This window comes from Thamnophis sirtalis, unplaced genomic scaffold (assembly GCF_051295495.1).
Source record: "Thamnophis sirtalis isolate CommonGarterSnake01/CBP01778 unplaced genomic scaffold, rThaSir2_p1.2 scaffold_1, whole genome shotgun sequence".
NCBI lineage: Eukaryota > Metazoa > Chordata > Lepidosauria > Squamata > Natricidae > Thamnophis > Thamnophis sirtalis.
This window is the reverse complement of record NW_028261381.1, coordinates 167,577,607-167,593,443: the sequence shown is the minus strand read 5'-3', so window position 1 is coordinate 167,593,443 and position 15,837 is coordinate 167,577,607. Positions and strand designations below refer to the sequence as shown.

At 43.9% G+C, this 15,837-nt stretch overlaps 1 protein-coding gene across 1 annotated transcript; it reads right to left on the bottom strand.

Moving 5' to 3' along the window:
- Positions 1 to 311: 311 nt before the first annotated feature.
- Positions 312 to 9,840, bottom strand: LOC106557257 (uncharacterized). Its single transcript, XM_087702466.1, has 4 exons — positions 9,538 to 9,840; positions 3,414 to 4,135; positions 2,030 to 2,178; positions 312 to 1,246 (listed from the first exon to the last, which is right to left on the bottom strand). The coding sequence occupies exons 1-4, from the start codon at positions 9,812 to 9,814 to the stop codon at positions 1,057 to 1,059; spliced, it is 1,338 nt and encodes a 445-aa protein (XP_087558592.1). The 5' UTR covers positions 9,815 to 9,840; the 3' UTR covers positions 312 to 1,056.
- Between the last annotated feature and the right edge of the window lie 5,997 nt (positions 9,841 to 15,837).

Here is a 15,837-nt window from a genome sequence, read left to right as displayed (position 1 = left end):
ACACACCACACAGCATTCTATGAAATTTATGTTTGATTCTTCAAGATTAGGGCATCCAAAGCCACATTACTTTAATACTTCGTCATAGCAGAAACTGCTATGTTAGATATTTCTCTCTCTGGGCACAATGAGAATATATCTGCTGAACAAAGTTCTTCATTGGTGACAGGAAGGGCATCCAGCCATTAAACACTGCTAGTGTCAACTCCCCGCGTTGTCATAGTAGAAAGGAGGGGGAGTACATTCCACGCATGTGAAGTACCCGTGGTTCGCCCATGAGGCCAATGTTGAGAAAAGACACGGACACGAGCTTTCTCGGGATGAGGCGACCCAGATTGGGGTCTGGGAGCCCCTTTTATTGAGACAGGACAAAGGCAGGAGGAGCAATCAGCATGTGATTTAAGACAGCCTGTCAAACTGCTCAGGGAAGTTCTGTCTATATATGGTCAAATCCTGGGCGTCGTTGGGTAAGGCACATCTAGAGTGAACTATCAGGATGTTATGTCTTTTAGGAGTTTGTTTTTTCCTGTGTGGTTCAGCGTGGCTGTGCATGCCCTGTTATGCACTAGGCCATGGGTGACCGCCACACCTACACAAGGAGTTATATGACAACACACGCATACTGTCGGCTGAAGTCGGATCTCAGATTACTGCAGCCGGCTTGGGAGGGGTGCATCTTACAGGGGAATGTGATCTATGACACAGATTGGGAAGGAAGGAGGGAAGGAACAGGGGTAAAGTTCAGAAGACAATCAAAGCACAGGCTTGACTGCGAACAGATATTGCCTAATGGAGCACCAAATAAATCACTGTTTTTTTTAATTAAAAACTTGACTCGATAATTATGAATTAATTAAGGCAACATTAGGAAATTTGACAGCTAGTTCCATTCAGTCGTCCAGATTCCACCCCGCAATGGATTATGGGGTCGTTAAATGATGATGATAGCAGGAACTGAGTACAGGTGATGGATTTCCAGCCTTTGAATGTGTTTCTATGGGGATCCAGGCGTGAGTTTTTTCTGTTAATCCTGTTGGATTCTTCTAAGGTAGCAGCTCAAGGTCCTGGGGCCACTTGTAACACACCTGTACCTTGAGGAAAGCTGTTGTGATTCCTGATCAATCTAATTAACCTGTTCTTGGCTGTCTCCATATCAGTGGCATCAAAGGCCTTCTCTCCCATGTCTCTTTTGCCATGTTTCCAGGACTGAATCCGAGGAAGCTCCAGGAAGTCCTCCTGCTTCTCCCTAAAAAAAAACACGGGAGAAGCTTCTTGGATGAGAAGCGAAATGTTTTCGAAGAAAAAGGTCAAGAAAGTCCAATTGCTTTTGGGAAAAGTATCGTTGGGACAACCATGACCTGGATGGTTTAAAATCTCCATAGACATTCCTTAGGGAACCATACCTTGTGTGGGCATTGTGTGCCAGGGACAACCAACCAGTGGATGATGGAACAACAGGTCCAGGATAATCAGCGGAAGATGGGGCTGGAGGAGGCTGCTGGAATAACTGCTTCAGACAAACAGATCAGTGGTGGGATTCAAATTTTTTTACTACTACTGGTTTTACTACTGGGAGTGGCTTGGGCATGGCATGGTGGGCGTGGCTGGGGAACAATACTGCAAAATCCCCATTCCCTCCTCACTCCTGGGGGAAGGATATTGTAAAACCCTCATTCCTTCCCTCCCCACCACACTAATCTGATTTCCAACTCCGTTCTGTGCAGAGCAACAAAAGAAGACCCTCTGGGACTCCGATCAGCTGGGACTCGGGAGGCAGAGAATAGATGGGGGCGGGGCCAGCCAGAGGTGGTATTTGCCGGTTCTCCGAACTACTCAAAATTTCCGCTACCAGTTCGTTAGAACTGGTCAGAACCGGCTGAATACCACCTCTGAAACAGATGCAATTACTACACAGAAAAGTGCCAGAAAGGTATTGGAGGAGGATGAGGAGGAGGAGGAGGAGGAGGAGGAGGAGGAGGAGGAGGAGGAGGAGGAGGAGGAGGAGGAGGGGGCAGGGGCTGATTCTTACCTCTGATCTGATTTGCTCCCCAGCAGCTCTTCCCGCAAGGAACGCAGGACCTTTGCAATCAGCAGATGGTCGTGACTAGTTGTAGTTTCCTGCAGCTTTTGCAAAAGCAGTTGGGTGGGAAGTTGAAAATCCGGTGAGGAAGCGGTGGGCTGGGGAAAACGGAAAGCAGAAAGTTGGCTGCAGGATTTGCCTAGCAAATCAAGTGGACTTCTCTGTTTTTAATCCTTCTTCACTGACTATTTAATACAGGTAGCAGAACATAGCACAGATGTTCTACCTCCTGTACAGAGAATAATAGAATTTGGAATGGAGTTGGAAGAGACCTCGGTGGTCTTCTAGTCCAACTCCCTGCTCAAGCAGGACCCCCTAGACCAGTGATGGCTAACCCTTTTTGGATTGCATGCCAAAAGGTGGAGGGAGCACAGGGGGGGTCGTGCGCAGGTGTGCCCACACCCATAATACTATGTGCACAAGCCCCCACGAGCATGCATGCACGAGGGGGGCCCATGCGCATGCGCACACGACTTCCCCTCCCACCCCGCTTTTGGCACGTGATGGACCTGTTTTTCACCCTCTCCAGGCTACAGAGGCTTTCTAGGAGCCTGGGGAGCGCAAAAACAGCCTCCCCCCCTCCCAGAGGCCCTCTGGAGGCTTCAGGAAGCTTCCCTGAAGCCTCCAGAGGGTGAAAAAACGGCCCTATGGGCGAACTGGAAGGGTGAAGGGAAGCCTCCGGAGGACGAAAAACAGCTGAAAAAGAAGGCTGAAGTCAGCTGACAAGGCAACACCTCGCGTGCCCTAACAAATGGCTCCGTGTGCCACAGGTGGCACCCCTGCCATAGGTTCGCCATCATGGGCCAAAGAGTTGCCCCTGCATGGCCCCATGGGAGTCTGACAAATCTATTTCTCTTACCAGAGGTGGGTTCCCACCAGTTCAGACCGGTTCGGCCAAAAACGTAGTAACTTGGCCTGCCACGAACCCCAAACCGGTTCTCTCGGTGGCACTGTAGGCACCCCCGACTTGTTTTTGGCTTCTACGCATGAGCAGAATCGTTTTTTTTAGTAATGCACATCCGCGCACAGCATGTCCCTGAGCGAACCGGCAGTAGCAGCAGCCAGAACCCACCCCCGTCTCTCACCCTTGTACCTTTTGGCCCAGGACCTCAAGCCAGGTGATCCTGTCCACCATTAAAACCATCTTTCCAAACAGCCACCATTGTTTCCAGTGTCTTTCTCCCCACTTGGAACTGAACCCAGAAGGACATTTCTCCCAACACTTTCTACTAAATGGATTGCAGTGCCCACGTCCCCCAAGACAGGCAAGGAATCCCCACCTCCAGCCACTTCGGCCTGCCCCCCCCTCCCCCTCAAGTACAAAGATGTCTACCGGCCCCCAAGAAGCTCCTTCTGGTCTTCTTTCTGATTCTGCTGGTCTCTTTTCCTGGAGTGGAGCATCGTTCTGGAGGTTAGTCTTGGAGAAGAGATGTGGCATTTGGAACTGTGGTTGGATGGCAGGCAAGGTGATTTTCCGAAGCTGGGTTGATTCTCCTGGAGGTACCCAAATGCTTCTTTTGGAGACCTTAATCGTCTTCCTGTAAAGCTTGGAGGCTCCAACAGGAGGCAAGAAGAGATGAACTCTGGGAATCTCACGATCCTTGTGAAAATCGGCAGGCCGTTCGGTAGCCTGATCTCCACCTCCTCCTCCTCCACCCAGGAGACCCTCATGTCTGGAGTCACCAGAGGTGGGAGGAGGACACCTCTCCTGCAGCTGCTGCTTCTCCATTGGTTTCTTTTCCCAAGAGTCCAGTGGATCCATGACATTCTCCAGGAGGGGTCGAAGATCAATTAAGATCTTTCGGGGGGGCTGCTTTTCAGAGGTGACCAAGGGGACCTTTGGGACGGGCAAAAGTGGTGGATTCCTATCTTGAGATCCATGTAGTAGAGACATGTGACCATCCTGTGATGCGTCTTCTTGACTGCAACCTGTCCAGAAGCGTGGCAATATTCCTTCTCTGTTCTTTTTGTTTATGATTCCATCTTCACTCCTGAAACTTTGTTTGGAGGCCACTGTCAAATTTCTGTCTTGCCTTCTGGTTTTTCTAGTTGTCCCTGAAATTAAAAGAGAGAGGGGGAGAGAAAGGGTGGGAGGCAGGGAGGGAGAGAGAAAGAGAGAGGGGAGGATTATTTATCCAAGGGTGGGATTCAGCCGGTTCAGACTGGTTCAGACAAACTGGTAGCTCTGACAATCACCCCTGGGAGTGACCCGGGGTGAAATCCAGCAGGTTCCGACAGGTTCTGGAGAACCGGTAGCGGAAATTTCGAGTAGTTGGGAAAACCGGCAAATACCACCTCTGGGCTGGCCACAGAGTGGGGTGGGAACGAGGATTTTGCAGTATCCTTTCCCCTGGCACGTCCACCAAGCCACACCCACAGAACCGGTAGAAAAAAAATTGAATTTCACCACTGGAGTGAACCGGTTCACTCCCATGATCAAGGGGCCCGTCCCGTGGCACGACAAAACCGCGCTCGACTAAATCATGCCCGATTAAATCGCATCGCTGATGTCATCAACAGGGCGACAACAGCGAGCGCGGAGAAAGAAGGGCGCTTTAAATAGCACTTTAAAAGCAAGCCGATTCAAGTTAAGGTAAGGGTTAGGTTTAGGGTTAGCTTTAGGGTTAGGTTTAGGGTTAGGTTAAGGGTTAGGGTTAGGTTTAGGATTAGGTTAAGGGTTAGGATTAGGATTAGGTTAAGGGTTAGGTTAAGGGTTAGGTTTAGGGTTAGGTTTAGGGTTAGGTTTAGGGTTAGGTTTAGAGTTAGGTTTAGGGTTAGGTTTAGGGTTAGGTTTAGGGGGGTTAGGTTTAGGTTTAGGGGTTAATTTTAGGTTTAGCGTTTACAGCGTGCTTCTGTCTCCGTGCTGTTGTCACCCTGTGATGATGTCAGCTACGCGGTTTCGTCGAGCGCGCTTTAGTCGAACGCGGTTTTGTGGTGGAACCGGCCCGTCCGCCCCTGACCTTTACTGACCTATATCTTCTCAGCTGAGTTGCGCAACAGAGTGGATTTCCACATCTCAGCTGTTTTCCTCCCCAGCAGTAATGCGGAAGGCAAGTTTTCTCAAAATTGAAACGAAGCACGCGATCCCCGAACTGGTTGTTTAACGGATAAGATCCCACTACCGTATTTATCTATCGGCATCTCAAACTTTCATAAGATGGACCCTTCCAGATGTTTAGGCGTTCACCTGTCATCATCCATGGCCGATCGCCAAAGAATTACTACTATACAAGTACTCCTTGATTTATGTCCATAATTGAGTCCAAAATTTCTGTTCACTAAATGAGACGTTTGTTTTGGCCCATATTACGACTTTTTGCGCCAAAGTTAAATGAATCGATGCAGTTGTTAAGTTGTTAACAGAGTTGTTACATGAATCTGAGCTGAGCTGAGGTGGCGCAGTGGGTAGAGTGCAGTACTGCAGGCCACTTCAGCTGACTGCTATCTGCAGTTCAGCAGTTCAAATCTCACCGGCTCAGGGTTGACTCAGCCTTCCATCCTTCCAAGGTGTAAAATGAGGACCCAGATTGTGGGGGCAATATGCTGACTCTGTAAACCGCTTAGAGAGGGCTGAAAGCCCTATGAAGTGATATATAAGTCTAACTGCTATTGCTATTGCTATCTAGCTTCCCCATTGACTTTGCTTGTCAGAAGGTCGCAAAAGAGAAAATCACATGACCCCGGGACAGTGCAATTGTCATAAATATGAGTCTGTTGCCAAGCATCTGAATTTTGATCACATCATCATGGAGATACTGCAACAAAAGTGTGAAAAACAGTCATAAGTCAGTTTTTTCAGTGTCGTAAATTTGAACAGTCACTAAATGAACTGTTGTAAGTTGAGGACTACCTATATTATCAGCCCACCATTGGTCTAGACATCGCCATCTATATCACACTGGTTCCTTGCTAAGGAATATACAAATTAAAGTCCAACACATCTGGCCAGAGGTGAAATTAGGAAAAGTGATACACATCCTGTGTCTTTTTCATCTGTATAGACACCTCAGAATGAACCAAACTGCCAAAATATCAATCAATACCTAATTTTCTAATACAGGTAGTTCTCGACTTACGACCACAATTGAGCCCAAGATTTCTGTGGCTAAATGAGACATTTGTTGAGTTTTGCCGCATTTTACTACCTTTCTTGCTGCAGTTGTTAAGTGAATCATTGCAATTGTTACATTAGTAACACACGATTGTTAAGTGAATTTGGCATTGTTTATCAGACGGTCACAAAAGGGGAATCACCTGACCCCGGGACAGTGCAATTGTCATACATATGAGTCTGTTGCCAAGCATCTGAATTTTGATCAAGTGACCATGGGGATGCTGCCACAGTTGTTAAGAATGAAAAACAATCGAGGATGAGACAACAACGTGACAATACGGATGTGCGGTCTCGATGCTCCGAGACCGCAGCCGATACTTTTGCCCCTGGGTGGTTCAATCGGACCTAAACCATCCTGAAGAGATGGTGAACAGGAAGAATACGTCTTGCTGACCACAGGGACATTGCAAAGTCCCTGATCGATGCAAGAGAAGTTCTTCAAGCCGGCAACAAAAAATCCAGCCAAGGCTGACGAAGTCGGGGCGGCTCCAAAACGGAAGGATACAGAAAGAGAAAGTGTTTCCAGCTGGTGAGGAACTTTTACTGTTTTAAAAAGAGACTGCCTACAAAAAACTTTAAATTGGAGAACAGAAGAATCAAGCGGCGGAATTAAATTTGGAAAAGTTTTGGACAGTGGTTATCTTACTTTTTAAATGCTATCTTCATGGATGGAATTTATGCAAGCTTTTTAAAATGAATAGATTAAGTTTTCTTTTTCCATTTTTTTCTTTTATTATTCTCTGTAACCTATGGACTAACATTTTCCTCTTTCATTACTGTGGGTGTTCTCCTAATCCATTTAAAAATTGGACTCTTTTTTCTAATTTGAAATACAAAAAAGATATAAAAAGAAATAAGGAAATTTGTAACAGTTAAAAGAACAAATGCACTGCTCTTTAGGGATGCAGAAAGCAGTGATGGAAATAGCGGAGACTCTGATGACACAGGAAGTGAGGATGAAGGCGATACTGATGAAGATGGAGATGAAGAGAATGAAGAAAGTGAAGATGAAGATCTAGAAGATACTGAAGAGGAGGAGGCAGAAGATGACATGGAAATGACTTCTGAGCAACCAGAATATTCTATTAAAAAGAAGCCTGAACTTAATGGAGAAATTAATTCTTCTACTGATGAAGATGCTGAAAACTGCCCAATATGTCTCAATACATTCCTGTAACAATAATATTGCTACTCGGAGGCTGGAAGGTTTGTGTATTGGAAATGGAAAACTTTTTTTTTTCTCTTCACTGATTGTTTTCGCTGGCACTACAAGGTCTCACTGCTTGGTTATCGAGAGTGATAAGAAGGGAAGCATACAGATGTCCCTTTGAAGTATATCTTTAACCAGAGAAAAGTGAAAACAAAACGTTTTTGTGAATCTATGCTTAATTTTATTAACCTTCCAAGCTAGAGCAGATATGTTTGTTAGCTGGAGATAATGGCACATTTTCAACAGCAGAAACAAACCTTAAGATTGCAAAAGATATTTTCAGAAATACAGAAACTATCAAATATATATGAGAGGTTAGAGAAGAAGCTGGGAGACTTAGAGCATCTAACAGCAAAATATGATGAAGAAGTTGATGTTTATCAAATGGAAAACGTGGTGGTTAAAACCCAAAAAATCGAAGTGGAAAATGAATACAAAGAGATAAATTTGCTGATATTTATGGCGATTGGTTTGTCTCTGAAAATGGAAAGAGTGGAATACTGTAAAAGGAATTAAATGGAGGAGAAATCTATCCCAAATGGCAAGATACAGAGGGGAAAAATGAAAGAATCTATGGATTTAAAGAGAGAAATTTTATTAGCAATAGCATTGCTGACTAAGGAAACAGAAGAAGGGCATCAAGATTACATGAGAGATGTTATAAGCAAGGAGTTGCTAAGAGGAGTCCATACAAAGTTGATCAAGGAGATGATTAGAGGACTGGCACCACAAATGGCAGAAGATATGAGACTGTTTTGCTATTGGAAAGATACAGGTTGATAGATGAGGAATATAATTTAAAACTAGTTAAACTTAGTGAAATTTATTGACAATAGATATAGTTTAAATAAATAATTGATAATGTTACTAATGTGTACAATGTGTAGTGTTATGGTGAGTATAATTGGATATGAATATTGAATGGTACCCATGTAAGGAAGATTTGAAATCCCTTTGGATTATATATAAAGGTTAATTTAAAAAAAGAACCAAGTTAGATACAGTTAAAGTTTTGATTATTAGGGGGGAAATGTTATGATACAGGCTATAGTTAAATAAAGGAGGGACAAGAATAACAACGTATATATAGATATGGGTATAACATAAGGAAACTGGATGTAAATTCTAAACAGTAATTTGGAAAGGAGGATTAGAAAATTTTGTTATTAAATATTATGGATGTTTAGCTAGAATAGGACATAAGAATTTAGTATTAGAGGAGGATTTTAGAAATAGTAATTGGAAGGCCAGTATGTGGTTATGTATTAAATTTTGGTATATTTTATGATGAAGGATGTTTAAACAATTATAGTCAAATGAAAATGGAGATATGATGATGGTAACATGTATAAATATTTGAGTTAAAATACTTGAGTTAGTATGAATTATATTTGTTGACTGTGGAAAAGATGCGCAAAAGTCTTTTTGTAACCAACTGATACACTTTCTACAGCATGTAAATAAGGATGTTGTGTTTGTTTTAAATTAAGAATAAAAACATTATTAAAAAAAGAATGAAAAACAGGCATAAGCCACTATGTTCAGTGCCATTGTCACTTCGAATGGTCACTAAATGAATGGGCATAAGTGGGAAGATTAGCTGTACTTTCAACATTGGAGGTTCGTATCTAGTTTCTTGAAACTGCAAGGCAGACACGACATTTGGACAGTTCAGTCAAGGTAGAAACTGCACACTCACACCAGGGGTGGGATTCAGTTTGGACCAGTTTGGTTAATTTGACATCTGTTCGCCGAACCAGTAATTGTAAGGACTGGCTGGCCCTGCCCTGCCCTCCCTCCCAGGAGTCTCCCTGCGGCCCGTTCATCATGCCAGTAAGTGCAGGGCCCATGCAGAACCTGGGGAGGGGAAAAAAATGGGCCTCCCGGAAGTTGTGGAAGGCAGGAAACGAGCCCATTTTTGCCTCTGGAGCCTGGGGAGGCCGTTTTTGCCCCCCCCCCCCGAGGCTCAAGGAAAGCCTCCGGAGCCTTAGGAGGCTGAAAACGCTCCCCTCTGCCGCCATGGTCCAGGAGGTCAAGTAGGCCACACCCATCATGGCCACGCCCACCCAGCAACCAGACAGAGAACCGGTTGCTAACATTTTTCAATCCCACCCCTCACCCACACCCACATACCTTCGGATGAGATCTTATGCTGGGGGACCTGGAAGACAAGATTGGTCCAAACAATGCGTGGCAGCTTCAGCTGATCCCGGCAATCCCGGTCTGAAAGTCCCACAGCAGCCGCTTTCATCTTTCCCGAGGAAGCTTTTTTGCCTGCGGTGGGTGTAGAGAACGACAGAATTGGAAGTCTATGGAGATTCTCAGTGTCAGGGTTCCAAATAGCATCCAAAATTAAATCAGAGTCCAAGGCAAAGTATTGCTCAAAGTTCCAATTGATTAAGAGAGCCATGTTGGCACTTCCGGGAAAACCTGAATCTGAAAGCTTCCCAGTTTTCCCCACCCAGGTTAAATGATCTTGCCCCCACACCCACAAGTCCATCATATGATCCAATCTCCCACTGCCATGCTGGCACCGTCCACCCATCCAGTTCTGGTCAGGTGCAGAAGTGCAGAGACAAAGGATGACCTTGGCTTTCTAGAAAGAATGTTGTTATGGCTACATCGCATCTCACTCCTACAACCTCCCCTCTCATTTTCCCACAATAGAAAATGCATAGTAGAATAATAGAAAGTGTGGCAGGCCAAAGATCCAAAAGAAAAGATGGCGGCAGGCCTGACACTCAGTCATCCAGGTCACAGTTATCCCAAAGGTGCTTTTTCAAGAGGCAGATGGACTTTCTGGTCCCCCCCACAAAAAATTGTATTAATTTTTTATTAATTTCATTTCTTAGTGCTTAATGAACATTGTGTTGTCTGAGTATTTAATTTGCTTAACCATTCTGATTATATTCTTAATCTCCACCCCTTTTTCCCAACCACTGGTAGAATAGATTCCATGCTGGATAGCCTTCTGTGTCTTCCTCCTGCTTAATTTTCCGTGTCCATCTATCCATTTCTGCACAGTCTCCTCTAGTGTCTTCTTAATTATCTATTCTTCTCGCGGCGTTCCTTCATTTTTTTCCCAGTATTGTGTGAATATAATCCTCGCTGCGGTTACAACAAGAAGCTGAAGAAGCTTCTTGGATAACAAGCGAAACGTCTTCAAAGAAAAACCAGAAAGTCCAAATGTCTCTTGAAAAAAAACACCTTTGGAACAAAAGAGTTGGAAGCGACTTGGAGGTCTTCTAATCCAGACTCTCTCCAGGCAGCTGAGAAGTGGGAACGGTGAATACTAAAGTTTGACATGGGCTGGAGGTATTTCTGCACACATAAAAACTGGAGAATGTAGCTTTAGCCACAGAGAATGAGGGAATTGCGCTTCAGCAAAACCAGAGAGAAAACATTCCCCTCCATTGCCTGCTGCCAATTACCTCCCACAGACCCATTAGATCTCACAGGGTTGGCCTCCTCCGGGTGCCATCTACCAGCCAATGCCATCTGGCTATTACCCGGGGGTGGGACTTCTCTGTGGCAGCTCCGGCCCTCTGGAATGAACTCCCCGCAGGGATTCGGACCCTCACCTCTCTCCAGGCCTTCCGGAAAGCCGTCAAAACCTGGCTTTGCCGGCAGGCCTGGGGTTGATGAGTTCCCTCCCCTCTCGACATGTATGGTTGTGCGACTGTTGTCTAATTTTATTATTTGTATTTTGTTTTTTTATGTTCCCCCTTTCCCCCTTGAATTGTTTGCTGCCCTGAGTCCTCCCGGAGAAGGGCGGCATACAAATAATAACATTCTATTCTATTCTATTCTATTCTATTCTATTCTATTCTATTCTATTCTAAATAATAGAATTCTATTCTATTCTATTCTATTCTAAATAATAAAATTCTATTCTATTCTATTCTATTCTATTCTAAATAATAAAATTCTATTCTATTCTATTCTAAATAATAAAATTCTATTCTATTCTATTCTATTCTAAATAATAAAATTCTATTCTATTCTATTCTATTCTAAATAATAAAATTCTATTCTATTCTATTCTATTCTAAATAATAAAATTCTATTCTATTCTATTCTAAATAATAAAATTCTATTCTATTCTATTCTATTCTATTCTAAATAATAAAATTCTATTCTATTCTATTCTATTCTAAATAATAAAATTCTATTCTATTCTATTCTAAATAAAATTCTATTCTATTCTATTCTATTCTATTCTAAATAATAAAATTCTATTCTATTCTATTCTATTCTATTCTAAATAATAAAATTCTATTCTATTCTATTCATTGGCATCTTTAACTATCCCTGTCATTTGTTTATTTACTTTTATTTATCGGAATTAGTCAAGCAAAAATGAGCACAAGAGCACAACCCTGTCAAACTATTCACTAAGGCTGCATTACTATTATTAGTCTTCTCATCGTTCCTATCACCCATCTCCTCCCACTTATGACTGCAGGACTGTAACTTTGTTGCTTGTATCCTTACGATTTATATTGATATTGTTTCCTGATTGCTTATTTGTACCCTGTGACTGTCATTAAGTGTTCTACCTTATGATTCTTGATGAATGTATTTTGTTACTTGAGAGACCGCCTGCTGCCAATTACCTCCAACAGACCTATTAGATCCCACAGAGTAGGCCTCCTCCGAATTCCATCCACTGGACAATGCCAACTGGCAACCACCCGTAGGAGGGCCTTCTCTGTGGCTGCTCCGGCCCTCTGGAATGAGCTCCCCGTGGAGATTCGGACCCTCCCCACCCTCCAGGCTTTCTGCAAAGCCCTTAAAACCTGGCTGTTCCGACAGGCCTGGGGCTGATGAGTTCTTGTCCCCGCTCGAATGGTGTGGCTGTTGAGTGTTTTTAAATTGTGGTATTGTTTTGTCCATGTCTTTTTTTCCATTTGTATCCCTCCTCCGCCCCCTGATTTGGGTTGTGAGGCGCCCTGAGTCCCTTCTGGGAATAGGGCGGCATAGAAATATAATAAATTCAATTCAATTCAATTCAATTATGTACCCTGAGAGCATTTGCACCAAAGACAAATTCCTTGTGTGTCCAATCACCCCTGAGTAATAAAGATTTAACCACTGCGCCACCTTGGCTCTTATATCACAGAAGTGAGCACACCCCTTCACAGTTTGTAAATATTTAAGTATATCTTTTCATGTGACAACACTGAAGAAATGACACTTGGCTACAATGTAAAGTAGTGAGCATACAGCTTGTATAACAGTGTAAATGTGCTGTCCCCTCAAAATAACACAACACACAGCCATCAATGTCTAAACAGCTGGCAAAAAAAAAGTGAGTACTTCTGTGATATACTGTATAACCTCATGTCCAAAGTTGGAAGGCAAAGTTCGACAAGAAAGAGTTCATGGACAATTTCTCAGAGGATGAATTTTAGGATGTGAAAGCTTTTAACTGCTATCTCCTTTTAACAACCCTGTCCCATTGGTTGGGATTAGAGGTGGGTTCCTACCAGTTCGCACCTATTCGGTAGAACCGGTTCGTCAAATCTACCGAACCGGTTAGAAGAGGTTCCACCAGTAGACCTGGAAAGCAGGCCACCACCTACAGAAGAGGTTCCAAAAATTTTTGAAACCCACCGCTGCTACACACACACACACACACACACACACACACACACACACACACACACAGAGTGACAGAGAGAGAGAGAGAGAGAAAGAAAGAAAGAAAGAAAGAAAGAAAGAAAAAAGAAAGAAAGAAAAAAGAAAGAAAAAAGAAAGAAAAAAGAAAGAAAAAAGAAAGAAAAAAGAAAGAAAAAGAGTGAGAGAGAGATGAAAGAAAAAAGAAAAAGGGACAGAGAGACAAAAGGAAGGAAAGAGAGAGAGAGAGGAGAGAGAGAAAGAAAGAAAGAAAGAAAGAAAGAAAGAAAGAAAGAAAGAAAGAAAGAAAGAAAACACATGGCGGGCAAGCCACTCCCAGAAAGGAGGCCACACCCACAGAGTAGGTTCCAAAAAATTTTGAAACCCACCACTGGTTGGGATCAAACCATTCACCTGTCAGCTTTGGATCCCAGCCCTAATTTTCACTCCTCACCTGTCACAAAGCCGCTGGAAAGAAGCGAAGCCGTTGAGCGATGTAATTCCATGCGGTCATCATTAAAAACTCCAGATTTTAAAATAAAACATGCTGAGTGGAAAGAAGGAGAAGCAAGCAGCAAGGAGATTCAGATCTAAAAGATGAAGGGATACGAATGTCAGTGTTAGATATCCCCCCCCCCCTCACACCTACACACAGATAGAGGTTTCCACCAAGGTCCTCTGTTCCGGCGGGAAAAGAGGACGATTCCCATTGGTCAAGTGGTCTGACAGATCCCTTTAAAAGGGGATGCTGTCCGACCCTTCTTCAGCAGTTGATTTGCAATAAAGAGCTGTTGTTACTGAAGCCTTTGTGCGCCTCCTTTACCCGATCTAACAGTCACCTAATCAAAATGTAGAGATTACTTACTGGGGAGGTAAAAAAAATTTCCACCCAAACTGTATGCCAGTAGACTGATCCACGGGGATCTAACATGAGCCGTGGATTTCTGCAGTCCTAGATCTCAAGGGTTGGTCTTGTGTTTTGTTTATTTTCAACCTCTTTGTGCGCCTGCCGTATTTGAACACCTCTAGTAACTAAGCAATGGAGACAGACACACCGTTCCACCCATCAAGTCAAAAACCATAAACCATATTTAAGTACCCAAGAATAGCCTAGTAATTGCGTGGCTGGGGGAACAGACAGAAGGCAGGCGCAATTCTTAAAGCGGAATGATATTTGATTTTCTGATATAGATAAGGTTGGCAAAGCATTAAAAGAAATAGGGCAAGTGAGTTTCTTTATAGCAGTTATAGCAATAGCAGTTAGACTTATATACCGCTTCATAGGGCTTTCAGCCCTCTCTAAGCGGTTTACAGAGTCAGCATATCGCCCCCACAATCTGGGTCCTCATTTTACCCACCTCGGAAGGATGGAAGGCTGAGTCAACCCTGAGCCGGTGAGATTTGAATCGCTGAACTGCTGAACTAGCAGTCAGCTGAAGTGGCCTGCAGTACTGCACTCTACCCACTGCGCCACCTTGGCTCTATTTATAAAACATGGCACGAAAATAAACAGCAAGGCCGCTTTTAATAACAGATTAACCGAGTTGGAAGGGACCTTGGAGGTCTTCTAGTCTAACCCCCTACTCAAGCAGGAGACCCTATACCGTTCCAGACAAATGGCTATCCAACATCTTCTTAAAGACTTCCAGTGTTGGGGCATTCACAACGTTTGAAGGCAAGCCCTTTCACTGGTTTATTGTCCTCACTGTTAGGAAATGTCTCCTTAGTTCCAGATTGGTTCTCTCCGTGATTTAGTTTTCATCCATTGCTTCTTGTCCTGCCTCCCAGCACTTTAGAGACAGGGTTGACCTCAAATATTGGAAGACTCCTACCATGCCACCCCTAGGCCTCCTTTTCATTAAACAAGACATCCCCAATTCCTGCAACTGGGCTTTGTATGTTTTAGCCTCCAGTCTCCTAAATCATCTCTGTTGTTCTTTTCTGCCCTCATTCTAGAGTCTCAGCATCATTTGGCAACCAAAACTGGACGCAATATCCCATTATACAATTTAGGGACTGATGAAAGAAATGTCCTTCTGCGTTCAGCTCCAAGTGGGGAAAAAGACACTGGAGACATGGAGGCTGCTTGGAAAGATGGTTTAATGGTGGACAGGACCACATGGCTTGAGCTCCTGAACAGAAAAGGTGACCACATGCTTCAATGTTGGTGGAGAAGAAGAGAAGGGCTGAGGGAGGGGCTTGCTAGGCTTTCTATAACCTGTTCAGTCCCACCTCTCTGTTTCCTGTTCCTGTGTAAGAAATGTATTCTGATTGGTTGTCAGACTCCCATGGGGCCATGCAGGGGCAACTCTCTAGGCTGTGTTTTGAATCCAGGTTTTGGTTGAGTTCTCAGATGCCATGTGGTCAGTTGGGGCCAATATTAACATGCTTTCCTGTAGCTGAAGTGGAGAAGTCTTTATTATGTAAAGTGGACTAGCTTGGCCTTCTTAATGGCCCATTGACAAAGTGGGGATGGGCAGGAAGCTACAGGCAGCTATTCTGTCTTTTAAAACATGTTTCTTTCTTTTCACATCCAGAGAAATGTTCTGCCTTTTCAATATCTCCTAGGATATTTCATTTTTTCTGGGAGAGGGCAGGGTGATAACTTCCTACAGCACCTTGGAGGTCTTGTAGTCCAACCCCCTGCTCAAACGGGAGACCCTATCCCATTTCAGACAAGTGGTTGTCCAGTCTCTTCTTAAAAGCTTCCAGTGTTGGAGCATTCACAACTTCTGGAGGCAAGTCGTTCCACTGATTCCATTGTTCTGTCAGGAAATTTAAGGGGGGGGGAACCAGTTTTAAAAACGCAGAGTC